This window comes from Mastigoproctus giganteus, chromosome 9 (genome assembly GCF_048544385.1).
Source record: "Mastigoproctus giganteus isolate SK-2022 chromosome 9, ASM4854438v1, whole genome shotgun sequence".
Classification (NCBI taxonomy): Eukaryota; Metazoa; Arthropoda; class Arachnida; order Uropygi; family Thelyphonidae; genus Mastigoproctus; species Mastigoproctus giganteus.
In genome coordinates, this window is record NC_143583.1 from 28,667,769 (window position 1) to 28,690,402 (window position 22,634).

At 37.9% G+C, this 22,634-nt stretch overlaps 1 protein-coding gene across 1 annotated transcript in view; it reads left to right on the top strand.

The window, feature by feature from the left end:
• GPHR (Golgi pH regulator) overlaps positions 1 to 22,634 on the top strand; it is a 192,674-nt gene that overhangs the window by 125,799 nt on the left and 44,241 nt on the right. The window contains exon 11 of the mRNA XM_090381737.1: positions 6,330 to 6,425. Within this exon, the coding sequence (XP_090237863.1) occupies positions 6,330 to 6,425 (96 nt within the window). The remainder of the gene's footprint in view (positions 1 to 6,329; positions 6,426 to 22,634) is intronic.

The following is a 22,634-nucleotide window of genomic DNA, read 5'->3' on the forward strand; positions in this document are numbered from 1 at the left end:
AGTCAGGTTAATTATTGATCCATCTCTTACAAACTCACTGCACTCTCTGACACACAGACCTTCAGCTTTCGTTGCATGCCTTTTGTATAGATATTTCCCTGAACACTGTTCTTCCAAACCAATATCTGTAATTCCACTGCCCTCTTCCAAAGTATTCTGAATATGTGCCTCAACTAGTCAACACTCATTCAGTATTCAACTCCACACTCACAGAACTAACTTTTCTTTTTCCATATTTATCCTTTCTACTTCTGTTCTTTGAATCTGCCTGCCTTGACATGTATTTTCTGAAAATTACAATTTACAGAAATTCAAGTCTAATGTCAAGTTAGTTATTTTCTATATTCTTATCCTTCAATTCACAAACGTTACTACTGAAGTAGGCCCCGGGTGCCAAGCGATTGTGACTGAGCGATTTCTCTGTGCTATTACTGCGATTTCTCAAAAGTGATTTATAGTTATTTTGAGTTCTTCACGTTAATAAATCTATTCATTTAAAAACAGCTCTTGTAACAAAAACACTTGTACAGAGCAAGAAAGGAAAGGCACCTTTCTTTATTTCTTCTAGTTTACTACTAACCACTTACTACTTTTCGCTTGGTCACACCAGGCACTGCTCCTGCCTCCCCGTGGCGGGGCCGGTAACCTTGGCAGAAAAGTTCATCTGCCAGGGGCTAAGAGGAGCCAACATGGAACAAAGTATGTTTCCAACTCTAGAGCCGTCGAGCTGTCGGCCAAACACAGAAATGAACCATGATTCGTCGCAAGCAAAGAGGTTGAAAACCAATCCCTCGGCGACAGACTTACCTGCATTCTTAATCATGCACTCGCTATCTGATCAGCCTCTCAGTAAGCTATCCCCTTTTTTAATCCAAAAACACCTGGAAAGTATTGCAGGGTCTCCCAAGACGGTTAAGAGACTGCAATCAGGGGACTTACTTATTGAAACCATAAATGGCAAACACTCTGAAAAATTACTTAAAAAGACAACTTTCGCTGGTATTCCAGTGAAAGTAACTCCACATGCAACCCTAAATACATCAAAGGGTGTAATATCTAGTTGGGACCTGATGAATGTGACGGAGGAAGAAATTAAAGAAGAGCTTCAGGAGCAAAATGTAATAGCTGTAAAAAGAATTATGATAAAAAAAGACAATATTCTCACACCTACCAGAAATATCATTCTTACATTCAACAGTCCAAACCTACCCACATCAATAAAAGCTGGATATCTACTTTGCCGCACTCGTCCTTTCATACCCAATCCGTTGAGATGTTATAAATGCCAGAAGTATGGCCACTCTCAAACAACGTGCAGAAGCAACCCAGTTTGTCCCAACTGTGGATCCTCCGATCACATTCAAAGTGATTGTTCGGTGAAAGAAATGATCTGTCCCAACTGCAAAGGCAACCATCCGGCCTACTCTAAGACATGTGAGAGGTGGAAAACAGAGAAAAAAATTGTGAAATATAAAGTTGAAAACAGAGTTAGTTATCAGGAGGCTAGAAAATTAATTGCACCGAGTATACCTAACCGTACCTATGCCAATATTACAAAAAAATATCAAACCATTGCCACACAAACCGATGTTACCGTACCTTCAAACACTTCCATCTCTGACTGGGCTCGGGCTGTTCTCTCTCAGCAACAGTCCAGTGCCGTTAAGCACTCAGACCAAGCAAATAATACGCCTCTCACAATACCAGCAAAAACTCAATCTCCGCCAGTGAATGCCACTACAAATAATAATAGTTCGTCTTCGAAAAAGATTATCCAAGACAAATCGATGGAGGCAGAGTATCCATCCAAACAGGAAGATCCAATTCTGGAAATATTTGCTGAAGAAGAGATGGACACTGGTCGCCCTTCCTTTCCGAAAAGAGAAAAACCAAAGCCAGAACGCCATAAGACAGCCACGTCAGGTACAGCTTCTTCCTCTAAATTCAAATAATGTCTAATATCTTGCAATGGAATTGCAGAGGCTTTCGTGGAAACATTGATGACATCCGTTATTTAATTAATCGCTACTCTCCAGTTGGTTTCTGCCTGCAAGAAACCTATTTAACTCCTCAAATTTCCATTTCCATCAAAAACTACTCGATCTATAGACGCGATCGGAGCACATCCGATTCTGCTAGAGGTGGTGTAGCAATTTTAATTAGTACAAGGATTCCAGCTAAGCAAATTACTCTTCAAACCCAAATCGAAGCTGTCGCTGTGCGTCTGATTACCCAAACTGCATTAACTCTAGTCTCACTTTATCTCCCACCAAACCATGCTTACTCTTATAATGATCTTAAAGAACTTTTATTACAGCTACCCTCCCCTATCTGCCTGCTAGGGGACTTCAACGGCCACCACCCTTTATGGGGTTCATCTAAATTAGACAAACGCGGCCGACTGATTGAAACTTTACTGGAAAAAGAAAACCTCACTCTTCTTAACAGTGGCTCGCACACCCATATACAGTTACCCAATGGACAGACTTCTGCCATTGACCTATCGATTTGCTCCCCAATACTGTTTTCAGCTATGCAATGGTCCACCCTGGATGATCCCATGGGTAGTGATCACTTTCCAATTGTTTGTAATCTGTTGACTACCCAACCACAATTACAACATCCCTGCAGGATATGGAAATTCTCTAAAGCCAATTGGGCGAAATTTCAATCAGCAATCACTCTTGACAAAAAAACTATTCAACTACAGCCCATTGATGAAGTTACTGATTATATTACATCCCGCCTTTTAGTTGCAACTAAGTACTCAACTCCGTTATCAAATCCCCCGTCCCGACGGCATTTCAACTACTGGTGGAACGAAGAGTGCACAAGGGCAAAGAAGGAAAAAAATAAAGCATCTAATTTATTCCGTCGATCTCCAACCACAGCTAATCTAATTAGCTACAAGAAACTAAGGGCAAAAGCGCGTTACATTCAAAAGCAGGCCAAGAAAGATTCTTGGACTAGGTTCGCATCAACTATCAATAGGAACACTGACTCCAGACTAATATGGAAAAAAATTAGGCAGCTTTCTGGGAAGTTTCCAACTGTTCCTTCCCCAATTCTCTCCTGCAATGGGCAAGAACTCTCTGCTCCTATAGATATAGCCAATGCCTTGGGCAAAACTTTTGCTGAAATATCGGCTGCATCAAACTACACTCCAAAATTCCAGAAAATTAAGACTGCCAAAGAACAGAGACCTATCAACTTTCGAACCTCACTGTCACTTCCATATAATCAGCCTCTGCAATATTGTGAACTTTTACAGGCCATCAGAACAACGCGAAACAGTGCCTCTGGGCCAGATGGCATATATTATGTCATGCTGCAGCATCTCGATGAGAAAAACTTACAAATGATTCTAATCTTTTTTAACCGGATCTTCCTGGAAAATATTTATCCAACCTCTTGGCACCACGCTACAGTTTTGGCGTTTTTGAAACCTGGAAAAGATCCCGCCAGTTCTAATAGTTACAGACCAATATCTCTGTCAAGTTGCCTTGGTAAAATTCTTGAAAAAATGATCCATAGTCGACTCACTTGGATCATTGAAACTCAACATCTACTGAGTAATTGTCAACATGGCTTTCGTAAAAACAGGTCATCCCTAGATCTGATGATCAAGGCGGAATCTGAAATTCGCAATGCCTTTGTGAAAAACGAACACCTTGTCATGGTCTCCATTGATATAGAGAAGGCATTTGATACTACCTGGCGGTATGGCATTCTCAGTGACCTATATAATCTTGGTCTACGAGGCAACCTACCCATATTTATTAGGAACTTCCTCAAGAGCCGATCTTTCCAGGTGAGATATCAAAATTCCCTTTCTGCTACATTCTCGCAAGAAGAAGGAGTACCACAAGGATCAGTTTTGAGTGCAACCTTGTTTGCCCTTAAAATTGATTCCATTACAAAAGTACTCCCAAATACTGTAGAGGCTTACCTTTACGCTGACGATCTCGCTATTTCTTGCCATTCTCAGAACATGAGATCTGTCGAAAGGCAATTGCAGATGTCCCTCAATAAAGTTCAAAAGTGGGCTGAGCTCAATGGATATCGTCTTTCCCCAGAGAAAACAGTTGCGATCCACTTTTGCTGTCAACGCAAATTGCATGCAGATCCTGAACTTCGGATTTCAAATTCTACCATTCCGATTGCCAGCAATATGAAATTCTTGGGACTAATCCTGGACAGTAAGCTCAACTTCTTAGATCATGTTAAATTAATACGTACTGCCTGTCTCAAAAAGATCAACATGCTAAGAGCTTTATCTGCCCTCTCTTGGGGAGCAGATCGTACAACATTGCTGCTCTTATATAGAGCACTGATTAGATCCCGTTTAGACTATGGTGCTCCAGTTTATGATTCTGCCCGAAGGAGTGTGCTACGCTGGCTGGATCCTATTCAACATAATGCATTGCGGATTGCAACTGGTGCATACAAGACATCTCCAACTCAGAGTCTATACATTGAAGCTAATGAGCCCCCTTTGCATCTTCGTAGAAAAATGTTACTACTTAAATATGCAGCCAAAATACAGACTTGCCCTTTGCATCCTATTCAGCCATACCTTTTTAATCAACCACTAGTTAATCTCTATAGAAATAAACCAAGTAAAATCCAACCGGCTGGCCTACGGCTCCTTGAAATATCGCAGAACTGGAATGTTCCTCTCCACAATATGCAACAGATAAAGAATTACTCTCATCCACCATGGACCACCTTTCCTCAACTGACCTCTGATACCTATTTTCTTCAATGGGGAAAGAATTGCCTGCCGGCAGTGACTGTGCAACAACTCCATGCTAGCCATCTTCAAACTTATGCCGACTTCTTACCGATATATACGGATGGTTCCAAATCTCTGTCAACTGTTGGAGCAGCAGCAGTGTTTCCCTCTGCTATCATATCAGCTTCTCTTCCACCTGAGTATAGCAACTTTTCAGCAGAACTGTATGCAATACAGTTAGCTCTAGAAAATTTGAATTTACATCCATCTGCAAAATATATAGTTTATACTGACTCTCTCAGCTCAATCAAAGCAATGCAGAATACATCTCAAAAGAATCACCATATTGTAATGAAAATCAAGAGTTTGTTATTGCAGATTTATGATCGTCAACAACTAGTGAAGTTTTGCTGGATTCCAGCACATTCAGGCATAAAAGGGAATGAAGTGGCTGATACATCCGCCAAAAGTCCAAGTTCAGACCTAACTTCTGTCCCTATTCCAGCGCCCGATTATAATATCTTAATTCAAGCAGCATGCCATGCACAGTGGACAGAATTATGGCATAACCAAACGAATAACAAGCTTTTCCAGCTGAAACAAAACCCAAAGTTCTGGCATTCCAGCAATCAGACAGTGCGGCGGGAAGAAGTGGTACTCACACGAATGAGAATAGGACACACCCATCTGACTCACCTCCATCTACTAATGGGCGATGATCCTCCTCAGTGTCCATACTGCTTAGAACATCTAACAGTCAAACACATTCTGATTGACTGTCCGCAGTATCAACAACATCGAGCTGCAATACTTCAAAATCTGGCTAATCGTTCAGAAAGATTGACATTACATCATATCATTGGAGAGGACGCAAATGTTAACAAACTTTTCTGCTTTTTAAAACAAATTGGAGTGTATCATCTTTTATAAATAGGCTACAGAACTGAAACTAATTTAAACTGGATTATTTTTTTAATATTCCTACGAATAGGCGCACTATAGCCATAGCAGCTAATGCGCCAATAAACATCCATACCACACACACACTACTGAAGTACTGTAGGGTTTTTATACCTTTTATGATTGGGGGTTATAATTAAAAAATATATATATATTACTGCATTGAATGCTTATTAACAGCATGTTCCTTTGCCAGAGTCAGTATCTGTTGTATGTAATGTGACAGTACTGATTACAAAAAGCAAAGCAAAACTAAAACTGTACAAATATGCACTTTGGAAGTCAGTTATTGGAAGCATCCTCAGACATATTGTATCAGAATTTGAGTGCATTTATATTATTAATAGACTAGATATAATGCCTAGGTCAAAATAATTTCCTAAAATTGCTCAATACAAGACACAGAATAATGAGGAATATTCTCTGAATTCAGAACTTATTACAGACATTCATATTTTAGTGCACTAGGACACTATTAATATCAGTATTTATGTATAATTTGATGAAAGGGATGTATGTGATGATTTTTGTGCCATTATAGTCATTTAATTAAATAATTAAAATTGTGTTTTGGATATAAAAAAAATCACAACTCAAAATGTAGTTGATATATATATATATTTTTTTTTTTCAGTGCTCTGTTAATATTGTTTTTGATCGAGTTGGTAAAGTGGATCCTGTAACAAGAGGGATAGAAATTGCAGTAAATTATATGGATATCAATTTTGATGTAAGTAAATTATAAAGTTATTGAAAAAAATGTGTAATTTGGAATATCATCAACATATACTTTATAATTATATAGTATTATTAATGTACTGTCAGCTTAATGATGTTAGTTGTAGGGAAATTGTATGGTAATAAGAAGTTAAATTTGTAGGTGTGAAACTTTTCACTATATTGATTAATAAGTATTGAACTGCAGAAGTAGTGTAGTTTTTCTTGTATATCTTTTTGAAGATATGCCTCTTGTGATATATATACTACATATATTGTAATGTATTGTAAGTACATTATTATAATGCCTATAGATTATAATGCCTTTCTTGTTTGCAGTTTTATGAAAGAAAAAAAAAAAAAAAAAAAAAAAATATATATATATATACAGTCGATTCTGGTTATTTGGGACACATCGAGACTAGTGCATTTTGGCCCGATTAAGCGGCTGCCCCAATTATCCGAAGTTTCACTTAAATAGTTAAAAATACAATGGATCCCCCCTTTACAATTGGTTCACTGTACAATCAAATCACATTACGATGGACTCACCATAGTAAAGTACCGCTCACTATATGATGTGTAGTAAGCGCCAGTCATCTTGATCACGTTTGTGAATTGAATTTTAATTCTATTAAACAGCGATTCTAATTAGCAAAAATAGGAGGAATATTATCCACACGCTATAAAAGTAAAGATATTAAGCACAGATTTACCCTTTATTACCTTACCAATTAAAAAATTAAATGATATGTGAAAATCAGAAGAATATATGTGATGATCGGAATAATTAATATGTACTGTAATATGTACATACTAACCAGGTGACATTTCTGTTCACTGACATTTGTGGGTGGGGGTTAAAATTTAAAACAGTAAAAAGATAAGCAATTGATAACAGAGAACAGGGCACACACAAATTGCAAGTAACACGATACGCACAAGTGAGAACGGAGTAACAAGTTACGAAGCTTTAAAAATAGGAATGAAGAGAAGATTCTGAAAATAAATTTTTTTGTATGATTGAAGATTTCATGGAAGTGTAAACACATTTCACAATAATAACCCACAGAATTCAATTCAGCTTTCAGTATTATCACAAATTCAATAAGATCAAGTTTACTATCTGTTTATGATAGATTGCACTAACATAAAAGCCCAATAAACAGGTGATTGCTAATTGTTTTTATTGTTTTATGGTTGTGACCTCCAGAAATCCGACCGAACCATGTGGTGCGGTCAGAGACAATCGTAGGGTAATCTCCAGTGCTGCAATCTCCTGCCCCAATTAAACGATATGTTGTCTCAATTAAGCAAAGTAAACCCTGGCTATTTTCTCGATTGGGCTCTGTTTTTTAATTTTTACCCCAAATAAATGGCTGCCCCAATTAACCGGTGGCCCAAATAACCGACATACACTGTGTGTGCGTGTGTGTGTGTGTATAAAATATTTTGTATAATATTGAAGTTAATATTATAGAAGGTAATTCAAGCAGACAATACCAAACTGGATTTAAAGAAATGCAAGGGATGTAAAAAATATATATACATAAAACTTATCGTTGTCTACCCACAATCTAGATGACTTCAACTGCGGCCAACCACCCAGACTGAAGGCAAAAAATGACAAGGAGTTCTCTGTTTCTGTAATGAACAATATCTGCTAAGATATATAAAATATAAAAAATCCAGAGATTAAGTAATTTTAATCTAAACCAATTAAAGGTATTTAAAAATTTTTGAATCAAAAGGAAGATATTATAAATGTAAGCATATATTGAACATCGTTGACCCGACAGAGAACATAATTTAATAATTAAAATAAGAATAAATGTAAAGTATAAAGCATATCCAGGACATAATGAAACAACTAGTCGTTATGAAATAATAATCCCTTTAGTGAGTATATATGTGGTGATCCCTATGTGATGGATATGGTAAAAATAAATAAATAAATAATTAATTAATTAATTAATTAAAGTTAAGTTAACGCAAAGAGAAACATGCAGATAGTAAGAAGAATAAAAAATTATAGAGTAGGAATAATAGAACTTGAACTCCATAAAGGCAAAAGATAGTAGTACAAATAAGAAATAGTTTCTTCTACATCCTCGGATTACCCTAATAATTTCGGAGAAATAAGAATAAAGAGTGTAGGGCAGCTTAAAGACAATACAAGATATAATTCGTAGCTCGGGTATGCCCGGGATCGCAAACCCGTTCCTATAGTAGGACCCTAAGCTGAATTTGCATGACACCTTAGCGTGAACTTAAGTGTATGCAGTGTGATTATAAAATAAGATAAGATAAAAATAACATAAAATAAAATAAATGATACACTATAATTTGCAGGCCAGAGTGGGTACAAGTTTTCTAAGCCGTAAGACACCAAGAAAGCAAAGTGTATCCTATGTACATAATATACATCGCTCTAAATCCGTAATTATGGTAATTATATTGAAGCAATGGGTTCAGAAAATAAATTTTTGAAATTAATTATATTTATCACCTTCCTGAAGTGGTATTTCAGGTAAGCGATAGGGAAATTATTATTTATCAACTTATTGTACAATGCTATTATGTTTGTTGAACAGGTTGTGTTTTTATTGAAAATAGAGGCAATTCTCAGGCATTGGGATAAAATGATATTAGCATGCACTGATTTCGATATATTAGATCTCCAGTTTGTAAGGCCGGCTACATTAAAATTAAATGCATCTCTTTTATTATATATGTTTACATCTATATTATTATGGAATATTTCTATACGAAGATCCAGGTAATTTGCTATAGTATCAGAACTGTTAGTTTTTTCCACTACAAGTTCTTCTGGATATAATTTGCTGTACTCCTGAATGAAATGCGGACAATCAATTAAACACACATAGATCATCTACATATCTGAACATAAGTAGGCTATCTTGGAATGTTCTTTCTGTAGAATATAGATAGAGGTTTGCAATTATGCAGTATGCTGGACTTCCCATAGGGGTGCCACTCACTTGTAAGTATAACGAAGTTCCGTCATATACTTAATTCTTAAAAATACATAAATTTATTAGAGTATCCCAGTAGGTTAAATCAAACTTTATAGCATTTTTATGTTCCAAATATAGTTTTTGGAGAACATCTTTTAAATTGTCGAGATTGATATTAGAGAATAAACAGTTAAAGTCAAATGTTTGTATTTGCTGAATATTATTATTTTTTATTGCATTTATATCTTATACAGTGGATTCCGGTTTGGGCCACCGGTTAATTGGGGCAGCCGTTTATTTGGGGCAAATCTTAAAAAACAGAACCCAATCGAGAAAATAGCCAGGAATTTACTTCGCTTAATTGGGACAAAATGCCATTTAATCGGGGCAGGAGACCGCAGCACTGAAGATTACCCTATGATTGTCTCCGACCGTACACGTAGTTCGGTCGGATTTCTGGAGGTCACAACCATAAAACAATTAGCAGTCACCTGTTTATTGGGCTTTTGTGTTAGTGAAATCTATCATAAACTGATAGTAAACTCGATCTTATTGAATTTGCACTAATACCGACAGCTGGAATTCTGTGGGTTATGTGTTTATGTGTAAAATGTGTTTACACTTCTATGGAATCTTCAATCATATAAAAAAATAATTTTCAGAATCTGCTCTTCATTCCTATTTTTAAAACTTCGTAATTTGTTACTCTGTTCTCACTTGTGCGTATCGTGTTACTTGCAATTTGTGTGCCGTGTTCTTTGTTATTGATTGCTTATCTTTTTACTGTTTTAAATTTTAACTCCCACCCACAAATGACAGTGAACAGAAATGTCAAGTAGTTTAGTTAGTGTGTACATATTACAGTACGTATTAATTCTTCCGATTATCACATATATTCTTCCGAATTTCACTTATCATTTAATTTTTTAATTGGTAAGGTAAAGTGCAGTCATTATCAACCCACTGCAGGATGGAAGCCTCCTCAACAATTCATGCTGAGGGAAATGGACCATAATCTGCCACGCTGGTCCAGTGCGGGTTGGCAGATTGACCGTATTCAGTAGTAAGGGCTTGAACCCCAGTCTACTCAAAGAGCGTATGCTACTGCACTCCCTCTCCTGATCACTCGGCTACTGAGGCCTTCGTTGGTAAGGTAATAAAGGCTAAATTTGTACTTAATATATATCTTTACTTTTATGGCCTGTGGATAATATTACTCCTATTTTCGCTAATTAGAATCGCGGTTTAATTGAATTAAAATTCAATTCACAAACGTGATCACAATGACCGGCGCTTATTACACATCGTATAATGAACGGTACTTTACTTAGGTGACTCCATTGTAACGTGATTTGATTGTACAGTGAACGAATTGTAAAGGGGGGGGGGTACATTGTATTTTTAACTATTTACGTGAAACTTCGGATAATTGGGGCAGCCGCTTAATCGGGCCAAAATGCACTAGTCTCAATGTGTTCCAAATAACCGGAATCGACTGTATCTTGTATTGTCTTTAAGCTGTCCTACACTCTTTATTCTTATTTCTCCGAAATTATTAGGGTAATCCGAGGATGTAGAAGAAACTATTTCTTATTTGTACTACTATCTTTCGCCTTTATGGAGTTCAGGTTCTATTATTCCTACTCTATAATTTTTTATTCTTCTTACTATCTGCATGTTTCTCTTTGCGTTAACTTAACTTTAATTAATTAATTAATTAATTATTTATTTATTTTTACCATATCCATCACATAGGGGTCACCACATGTATACTCACTAGACGTATTATTATTTCATAACGACTAGTTGTTACATTATGTCCTGGATATGCCTTATATTTTACATTTATTCTTATTTTAATTATTAAATTATGTTCTCTGTCGGGTCAACGATGTTCAATATATGCTTACGTTTATAATATCTTCCTTTTGATTCAAAAATTTTTAACTACCTTTAATTGGTTTAGATTCAAATTACTTAATCTCTGGATTTTTTATATTTTATATATCTTAGCAGATATTGATTATTAGAGAAACAGAGAACTCCTTGTTGTTTTTTGCCTTCAGTCTGGGTGGTTGGCCCCAGTTGAGGTCATCTAGATTGTGGGTAGACAATGATAAGTTTTATATATATATATATTTAAATAATGGCTTAAAAGTTTAACATAAAATAAGAAAATAAATAAATAAATATTAAGCTATCATTAGAGGCAGCAAAATGCCCTTCCTCCACGTGAAGCCCAGATATATCCGATAATACAAAATAAGACAAAAAACATAAGCTAGTAGTATGGCAAAAAACGTAGAGTGAAAAATTAACATAAAAATAACGTAAAATAAACAAACAGGGAGGGGGAAGTAAAGGTAAGACATAAACAGGAGCCGATAGTCCCCTATATAATTTAGCACTTTAATTCCAATTAATAAAGCAATATAAAATTTAAAATAATGCCAATTATAATATAATTTAGCGGTACCCCCCTAGAAGGTACCAGTTCCGAATAACGTGAAATATCACCAAAAGGGGGGGGGGAGAGTTAAGAACTACTAAAAGAAAATCAAAAATATCAAAATAATAGACTGACCATTATCCCCCATATCAACAGAGGACCACGAGGCCAATAATGGTCATGGAATCCCCAGGGGCTCACGTCTGGTGAGTATGGGCTTGGCAAACCCAGGGTCCTGAGCTGGATATCATCATTCTTCTCTTTCTTGGTGATTCCTTTCTGCTTCTGACACCTCTCTCTCTCTCTCTCTCTCTCTCTCTCTCTCTCTCTCTCTCTCTCAGGGTAACTTGGGAATTGTTTTTTTGGCTGGTACAGCATAAGCCTCAGGCTTTCTTGTACCATATGGATAATAATAATAATAATAATCGCGTAATATTTATTATTTATTTTCTTATTTTATGTTAAACTTTTAAGCCATTATTTAAATATAAATCAGTGGTAGTAGTGGGTTGATATGCTAAATAAGCAGCGCCTCCGCCATCTATTTCTTTCTTTTCTTTTATATAAGCTGGTTAAGCTTACATTATGTCAGTGGTGTGGCTCTGATCTGGAGTGCTGTCTGTTCTGTAAATTATTTTTTGCTGCATAAGGACCACTGTGCAAATCCTCTGCATTGGTGGATCGATCGGAGGAGGAATGGGTGGTTTGGTTCTTCGATCTTTTTACCTTTGCGACGATTTGTATAGCGATTCCATGACCATTATTGGCCTCGTGGTCCTCTGTCGATATGGGACATAATGGTCAGTCTATTATTTTTATATTTTTGTTTTTCTTTTAGTTGTTCTTAAACCCCCTTTTTGGTGATATTTCACGTTATTTGGAACTGGTACCTTCTAGGGGGGGGGGGGGTACCGCTAAATTATATTATAATTGGCATTATTTTAAATTTTATATTGGTTAATTAATTGAAATTAAAGTGCTAAATTATATAGGGGACTATCGGCTACTGTTTATGTCTTACCTTTACTTCCCCCTCCATGTTTGTTTATTTTATTTTACGTTATTTTTATGTTAATTTTTCGCTCTACGTTTTTTGCCATACTACTGGCTTATGTTTTTTGTTTAATTTTGTATTATCGGATATATATATATATATATATATATATATATATATATATATATATATTTTTTTTTTTTTTTTTTTTTTATATCTCTTGTGTTTCTTTAAATCCAGCTTTGTATTGTCTGCTTGAATTACCTTCTATATTATTATCTTCAATATTATACAAATATTTTATACACATTATGGTCGTAATGCATAATTGCTCTAGCAACTGCATTGGCCCATAAGTATTAGTTACAACTTGTTACAATTTATTAACTTTCTTTCCATATTACTCATATATATATATATATATATATATATATATATATATATATGTATATATAAGTAAAATAAATTGGAATGATAATTAAAAAAGGGCCACCGTTATTCAAGTCTTCTGCATTGGCGGTTTGATCTGGGGATCAGATGACGGTCTGATCTTTTGGTCGACTCGCCTTTGTGGCGATTTGTCTGGCAATCAAAATGCAGTGATTCCCTAACCATTATTGGTCTTGTGGTCCTCTGTCGAGATGGGGCGTAATGGTCAGTCTATTTTTTAGTTTGTTTTTGTTTTATTTTATTGTAGTTGGTTTACTTCTCTGCTGGTGATATTTCACATAAATTTGGACGATGCCCTCTCAGACAGGAGCTGTTAAATTTCTATTTAATTGGCTTTTAAAATCGATTACTATCTTTGTATTTAGAATTTCTAAATTATCTTGGAGAGTTTCTGCTGCAATATTTTTACTCTTGTTACCCTTCTCTTCCCTCCCTGTTGGTTTGATTGTTATGTTTAATTTTGACTATTTTTGCTCTTCTGTCTTGCCATGCTACTGGCATTATTTTTATTTTTTTATATTATTATTTTTTTAATTATCATTCTAATTTACTTTACTTTTATATTTCAAGCATCATGTAGAGGAATATGCTTTTTGTTGCCTCTGATGTTTGCTTTATCTTTTTATTTTTATTATGATTTAAATTATTTTATACATTATTTAAATATAAGTATATGTATATTGATTCTATTTGTCATTTGCTATTGTGCTTTTATATTCAGAATTACAGAAACAAGTTTGTTTGAATGGAATGGGAGAAAAATTATTAAAAGATTAAATTATTAGAGGGGTAGACAAATGAAGTGTGTGTGTGTGTGTGTGTGTGTGTGTGTGTGTGTGTGTGTGTGTGTGTGTGTGTGTGTGTGTGTGTGTGTGTGTGTGTATTTTTTTTTTTTTAAGATGTTGTATTAGTTTGCTTCCTTGCATTATTTGCTAACACTAATATGAAAAATGTAACTTATGAAATGTTTATTTACATTCCAGTCACAGATGTTTCTGACATCTACTTTTGTTATAAAAACAAATTAGTTTTTAAGTTACTATAAAAAAAGAAAATACTATTTGCACAGAACTGCTGCAGTTAGAAAGGTACAATATCACTAACTGTATATTGAGAAACCCAAAAATTCACATAAAATTAGCTATTTTGATGGGGTGACTCGTGAGCTGGATTTAGGGAATAATTTCAAAATTGTTTATTTGGATTTCAGCAAAGCATCTGACTCAGTCCCACATGAGTGGTTACTTTATAAGCTGGAACAGGTTGGAATCACTGAGAAAATCCTTAGATTGATAAATGGATGGCTTCAGGGCAGGAGGCAGAGGGATGAAATAAATGGTTATTCCTCAGATTGGGTTGAAGTAAGAAGTGGGGTTCCCCAAGGATCAGTATTAGGACCACTGTTGCTTTTGATTTTCATAAATGACATCGATGAAGGGATACAGTGCATGATGTCTAAATTTGCAGATGATATAAAAATTGGTAGAGTAATTAATGATCACCGCCAAGCAGAGCTACTTCAGAGTTACCTAGGTAGACTTCAGGGATGGTAAGAAAAATGGCAGCTATGCTTTATTCCAGCAAAGTGTAAGGTATTACACCTGGGAAGCAGTAACCCCAAAATAACTTACACACACTTGGTGAAGCTGAACGAAAGCCAGTAGTGCAGGAAAGGGCCTTGAGTGTTAAGCCATGGTCAGACATGAAGTTCTCCGACCATTGTACGATGGTTCATCAAACATTTGCTAGTAGAGATAAGGATGGCATAATCTCATTATATGAGGCTATTTTTAGACCACACTTTGAATACTGTGTTCAAGTATGGAGACCGCATCTAAAGAAAGAGATTGAAATTATGGGTGGTCCCTGTTTTTCTTGTATAGGTTTTTGAAGTTAGCATTAGCATTAGCATTAGTAGAGGCATTTGATGCAAGAAAGCAAGCTTATGCAGCATCACCCAAAAAAAAAAAAAAAAAAAAAAACCACTTCCACTTCACCCCTCTGTTCGTTCAAAAAACCTGTCCAGCTGAGCCTTAAACTTATTTAGGCTATCAACCTCCACCACAAGGGATGGAAGTCTGTTCCACCAACCAACCACCCGCTGGCTAAAGGCAAATTTCCACACGTCTATCCTACATCTGTCTTTCCTCAATTTGAATTTATGCCCTCTCAGGTGATTTTTCTGAGCTAGAGGAAGAATCCCATCAGCATTGAGCATGCTTAAACCATTCAAGGCTTTATACACCTCTATCAGATCACCTCGCTGGTGCCTAGTCTCCAGACACTGTAATTTGCAAAACTTAAGCCTTTCTTCGTAAGAGCACCCCTTTGTTCCATTCACTAATCTTGTTGCCCTTCTCTGTACTCGTTCCAGCATCTCTACATCCTTCTTGAAATGAGGCCTCCAGACCTGTATACAGTACTCTAGGTGTGGCCTGACCATTGCCTTATACAATGGAATAATCACCTCCTTATCCCTGCTGGAAAAATTCCTGTATATCATTGACAATACTCCATGAGCTACTCTTGCAGCCCGTCTGCACTGCTCAGAGAACTTCATATCTGCCTGCACAACCACCCCCAAGTCCCTTTCATTCTCTACCACTGTCAGTGTAGTACCACAGAGTTGATACGTTGCTCTAGGGTTGCTGTTTCCCATGTGTAGTACTTTACATTTGTCAATGTTAAACTTCATTTGCCACCTCTCAGCCAGTCTGCTCAACCTTTCCAGATCCTGTTGCAGCAGCATAGTGTCACTAGTGTCCTTGACAACCCTGCCAACCTTTGTATCGTCTGCAAACTTGGACATTAAGCTTGATATACCATCATCAATATCATTTATAAATACAGAAAACAATAATGGACCCAACACTGAGCCCTGAGGGACTCCACTAATAACATTAGTCCACGATGAGCAGTGTCCATTGATTACCACTCTCTGTCTTCTCCCCCTCAACCACCCCTTTATTCATAGCAGTAATTTGCCTCCAATGTCACACTGCTCCAATTTGTGTAGCAGTCTTCCATGTGCAACAGTATCAAAAGCCTTTCTAAGATCCAAGTATATAATATCAAAGTTATTCCCTGCATCCAGTTCTTTTGTGACTGCATCATAGTATCCAATCAAGTTGGTCAGGCAAGACTTCCCCTTAACAAAACCATGCTGTGTCTGAGCTATAACTGAAGTCTTGTCTAAATGATCCTGCAGTGCTTCTTTAACCAGTGCCTCCATTAATTTTCCTGGCACAGAAGTTAAGCTCACAGGTCTATAATTACTTGTGTCAGCCTTTGATCCTCCTTACAAGTTATGCCTCTTGTGATATACATTGCAATATATATATATATATATATATATATATTGCAATGTATTATAAGAATTTTAACACACAAAATAGATACATGGCACTTAAGGAACATGGAACCGAACTTATATTGCACAGGGAACATGAAATTTAAGCAACTTTTGTCCATTATATACACCTCTGTGAGGTAGACTGCTAACCTTCCATGTATTGCACTGCACAATCACACCAGACACTAGGAACCAAGCTGAAAAACTTGGGTCAGTGTCTTCACAGTCCACATAATTACAGAAAATCCAGACTTTCACTCAAGAAAAAAAAATAATGGCTAAAGAATACAATGAAAAGAAATTAGCATTAGTAGAGGCATATGATGCAAGATGGTCCTTGAGGTTGTCGCAGACATTCTCTCAGATATGCCAGACAAGCTGTGCTTGCCTGGCATATCTGAACAAATGAGACTTGTGACAGAGACAAAATATGCATGGGATGCATATAAATTATCAAGCGACTCAGAAGCCTATGGTAGATATAAGCTAGTCTGTAATCAGGTCACAAAGGAGGTTAGGCAGGCGAAAGCAGATTATGAGAAATCTTTGGCAAAGGATGCTAAGAAAAACAACAAGGATTTCTTTACTTGTATAAACTGTAAAAGGAAGGGGATGAATCTGATTGGTCCACTTGATATCGATGGTTCGACTGTTGATGATCCTGCTCAGATAGCAAACAAACTGAATGAGTATTTTGCATCAACATTCACACATGAGAAGTTATTAAGGTTTGAAAATGGCAGAAGGTTATCAAATTGTAGCAGGGTGCTTAATGATTTTGTAATAACTGAGAGCAAAGTGGAAGAGAAATTGTTGAAGTTAAACATAAGAAAGGTATCTGGGGTGGATGGGATCTATCCAGTTATATTAAAGGAGGCGGCAAAGCAACTAAGCAAACCCTTAGCCATAATTATGAGAGCATCTTTGGACTCAGGGGAGGTCCCCACAGACTGGAGATGTGCAAATGTATCCCCAATTCACAAAGGGGGATTGAAGGGTAACACGAGTAATTACAGACCAGTTAGTTTAACTTCTGTTCCGGGTAAAATAATGGAGTCACTGGTTAAAGATGCATTGCAGGATCATCTAGACAAGACTGCAGCAATAATTCGGACACAGCATGGGTTTGTTAAGGGAAAGTCTTGTCTGACAAATTTGATAGGATATTATGATGTGGTTACAAAGGAACTGGAGGCAAAAAATAATTTTGATATCATACAATTGGATTTCAGGAAAGCTTTTGACACTGTTGCGCATGGAAGACTATTGTACAAATTGGAGCAGAATGGTATTAAGGGTAAGTTGCTACAATGGATAAAAGGATGGTTGAGTAGGAGAAGACAGAGGGTGGTAATCAATGGGTGCTGCTCTTCGTGGACTAATGTTATTAGTGGAGTCCCACAGGGTTCAGTGTTGGGTCCTCTGTTGTTTTGTATATTTATCAGTGATATTGCTGAAGGTATATCAAGCTTTGTGTCAAAGTCTGCAGTGTGCTACTGCAACAGGATCTAGATAATTTGGGCAGATGGGCTAAGAAGTGGCAACTGAAGTTTAACCTTGACAAATGCAAAGTACTGCATATGGGTAGAAGTAACCCCCAAAGAAACGTACCAACTAGGAATTTTGCTAGCAGGGAAAAGGAGGTGATTGTCCCTCTGTATAAGGCAATGGTCAGGCCACGCCTTGAGTACTGCATACAGGTCTGTAGGCCTCGTTTTAGGAAGGATGTAGATTTGCTTGAGTGTGTACGGAGAAGGGCAACAAGATTGGTGAAGGGAATGAAGGGATCCTCTTATCAAGAGGCTTAAGTTCTGCAAATTGCAGTGGCTGGAGACTAGTTAGTTTAATCAGATCAGATCACCTGTGCGGTGATCTGATCGAGGTATATAAGGCCTTGAATGGGTTGAGCACGCTGAATTCTGATGGGATCCTTCCACTTGTTCAGATTACGAACCTCAGGGGTCATAAATTCCAATTAAGAAAAGACAGATGTAAAATAGATGTGTGGAAATTTGCCTTTAGCCAGCGGGTGGTTAATTGCTGGAACAAACTTTCATCTGTCGTTGTGGAGGTTGATAGGTTAAATAAATTTAAGGAGGAACTGGACAGGCATTTGAAGGGAATGGTGTGATTTTTTTTTTTTTTTGACTGTTGCTGCATAAGCTCATACACTTGCTTTTTTGCATCACATGCCACTACTACTACTACTACTACTTGCGGGTCTAAAATGTTGATGGAACTGATATTCAGGTGGCACTTGAGTCAAGTGAATCCAGTATCATTGGAGGCAAATTGCTGCTATGGATAAAGGGGTGGTTGAGGGGGAGAAGACAGAGAGTGGTAATCAATGGACACTGCTCATCGTGGACTAATGTTATTAGTGGAGTCCCTCAGGGCTCAGTGTTGGGTCCATTTTTGTTTTCTGTATTTATAAATGATATTGATGATGGTATATCAAGCTTAATGTCCAAGTTTGCAGACGATACAAAGGTTGGCAGGGTTGTCAAGGACACTACGCTGCTGCAACAGGATCTGGAAAGGTTGAGCAGATGGGCTGAGAGGTGGCAAATGAAGTTTAACATTGACAAATGTAAAGTACTACACATGGGAAACAGCAACCCCAGAGCAACGTATCAACTCTGTGGTACAACACTGACAGTGGTAGAGAATGAAAGGGACTTGGGGGTGGTTGTGCAGGCAGATATGAAGTTCTCTGAGCAGTGCAGACGGGCTGCAAGAGTAGCTCATGGAGTATTGTCAATGATATACAGGAATTTTTCCAGCTGGGATAAGGAGGTGATTATTCCCTTGTGTAAGGCAATGGTCAGGCCACACCTAGAGTACTGTATACAGGTCTGGAGGCCTCATTTCAAGAAGGATGTAGAGCTGCTGGAACGAGTACAGAGAAGGGCAACAAGATTAGTGAATGGAACAAAGGGGTGCTCTTACGAAGAAAGGCTTAAGTTTTGCAAATTACAGTGTCTGGAGACTAGGCACCAGCGAGGTGATCTGATAGAGGTGTATAAAGCCTTGAATGGTTTGAGCATGCTCAGTGCTGATGGGATTCTTCCTCTAGCTCAGAATAATCACCTGAGAAGGCATAAATTCAAATTGAGGAAAGACAGATGTACGATAGACGTGCGGAAATTTGCCTTTAGCCAGCGGGTGGTTGGTTGGTTGGTTGGTAGAACAGACTTCCATCCCTTGTAGTGGAGGTTGATAGCCTAAATAAGTTTAAGGCTCAGCTGGACCGGTATTTTGATTGAACAGAGGCGTGAAGTGGGTTTTTTTTTTTTTTTGGCTGATGCTGCATAAGCTTGCTTTCTTGCATCAAATGCCTCTATTAATGCTAAGTCCAGACGGTCTGTGACAGCCAAATCTTCTGCTTGCACCTTCACATTGGTGGGACTCTTAGTAATCCTGGGTATAACCACCATGCGCAAGACCACCCAGGTGTGAACCAACGCAAGCAAGGGTTGAGGTGTGGCATCCACACCACACAGAGGAATGCCGCCTCTGTGTTACCAGGCAGTACTAGGTGGTAGATGACTCTCATCAACCAGTGCAATACCACTGTTTTGCTTATTAGAGGCTTGAAGTGGTGGAACCCATGTTTAGTCTCCAGAGCTAAGTTCTGGTCAACCCTTCCTCATCTCTTCCATCATGCACTATAACTGATGTCTTTTGGGGTTATGATGAACACCACGGCGAGATCCAAACTTCCTTACATTTTGAGGGTACAGCTCTAAAATGGTGTTTGCAGGCCAGCTGCTAGTTAGTACACCGGACCGGAACGAACTTATTGGTAACTTTCTAGGAGGATTCCGGATCAGCTAGTATATAATTTTCATACCTCTGCTCTACCAGATAGTGGCTGGAGGGAGTCCGAGTAGTGTGTTTGCCGGGGGCATTGTCAAGGCCATTAGCATTAGTAGAGGCATTTGATGCAAGAAAGCAAGCTTATGCAGCATCAGCCAAAAAAAAAAAAAAAAAAAACCCACTTCCACTTCACCCCTCTGTTCGTTCAAAATACCTGTCCAGCTGAGCCTTAAACTTATTTAGGCTATCAACCTCCCCCACAAGGGATGGAAGTCTGTTCCACCAACCAACAACCCGCTGGCTAAAGACAAATTTCCGCACGTCTATCCTACATCTGTCTTTCCTCAATTTGAATTTATGCCCTCTCAGGTGATTATTCTGAGCTAGAGGAAGAATCCCATCAGCATTGAGCATGCTTAAACCATTCAAGGCTTTATACACCTCTATCAGATCACCTCGCTGGTGCCTAGTCTCCAGACACTGTAATTTGAAAAGCTTAAGCCTTTCTTCGTAAGAGCACCCCTTTGTTCCATTCACTAATCTTGTTGCCCTTCTCTGTACTCGTTCCAGCAGCTCTACATCCTTCTTGAAATGAGGCCTCCAGACCTGTATACAGTACTCTAGGTGTGGCCTGACCATCGCCTTATACAATGGAATAATCACCTCCTTATCCCTGCTGGAAAAATTCCTGTATATCATTGACAATACTCCATGAGCTACTCTTGCAGCCCATCTGCACTGCTCAGAGAACTTCATATCTGCCTGCACAACCACCCCCAAGTCCCTTTCATTCTCTACCACTGTCAGTGTTGTACCACAGAGTTGATACGTTGCTCTGGGGTTGCTGTTTCCCATGTGTAGTACTTTACATTTGTCAATGTTAAACTTCATTTGCCACCTCTCAGCCCATCTGCTCAACCTTTCCAGATCCTGTTGCAGCAGCATAGTGTCAGTAGTGTCCTTGACAACCCTGCCAACCTTTGTATCGTCTGCAAACTTGGACATTAATCCCGATATACCATCATCAATATCATTTATAAATACAGAAAACAATAATGGACCCAACACTGAGCCCTGAGGGACTCCACTAATAACATCAGTCCACGATGAGCAGTGTCCATTGATTACCACTCTCTGTCTTCTCCCCCTCAACCACCCCTTTATCCATAGCAGCAATTTGCCTCCAATGTCACACTGCTCCAATTTGTGTAGCAGTCTTCCATGTGCAACAGTATCAAAAGCCTTTCTAAGATCCAAGTATATAATATCAAAGTTATTCCCTGCATCCAGTTCTTTTGTGACTGCATCATAGTATCCAATCAAGTTGGTCAGGCAAGACTTCCCCTTAACAAAACCATGCTGTGTCTGAGCTATAACTGAAGTCTTGTCTAAATGATCCTGCAGTGCGTCTTTAACCAGTGTCTCCATTAATTTTCCTGGAACAGAAGTTAAGCTCACAGGTCTATAATTACTTGTGTCAGCCTTTGATCCTCCTTTGTGAATTGGGGTCACATTTGCACATTCCATGTTATGTAAGGATCTGGGTATATTCTTACTATGGCCTCGAGTGCCAAGCGAGTGACTAAAGCGATTCTTCAGTGATTTGAAAGCGATTTTCTTAAAAGAGCGATTGATTGTAGTTGAACGTTATTTTCTAATTTCCAAAGTTATATAATTTTGCTCTTCTAAAGTAAAGAAGTCAGCTTACTCAACAGAAAGGAAAGCCACCTTTCTTCTTGTATATAAGACTAATCTATTAACGCACTAACACTAACAACCTTATCGCTTGGTCACTGGTGGCACCGCTCCTGCCTTCATGTGGCAGGGCTGGAAGCCTGGTAGGAGAAATCCCCTCTCCCGGGACTAAAAGGAGCAACTATGGACAACACAAGACAGTCCTACTATGGATCTCTTGATCCAGATTCAAGTAGACATGACGACCATGATAATTTGAATAAATCCCATGCTAAGAGACAAAAAAAAGAAGGGACAGATTTTTCTGCTCCTCTCTTCTTAATATTGCATTCCTCCACAGACCAACCAATGAGTAAGCTCTCCCCATTTTTGATTCAGAAATGTCTCGAAAATTTGGCTGGGCCTTCAAAAATGGTTCGGCGACTAAGATCTGGAGACCTATTAGTGGAGATGAGTGAACACAGACATGCTGCAAGACTCTTGAA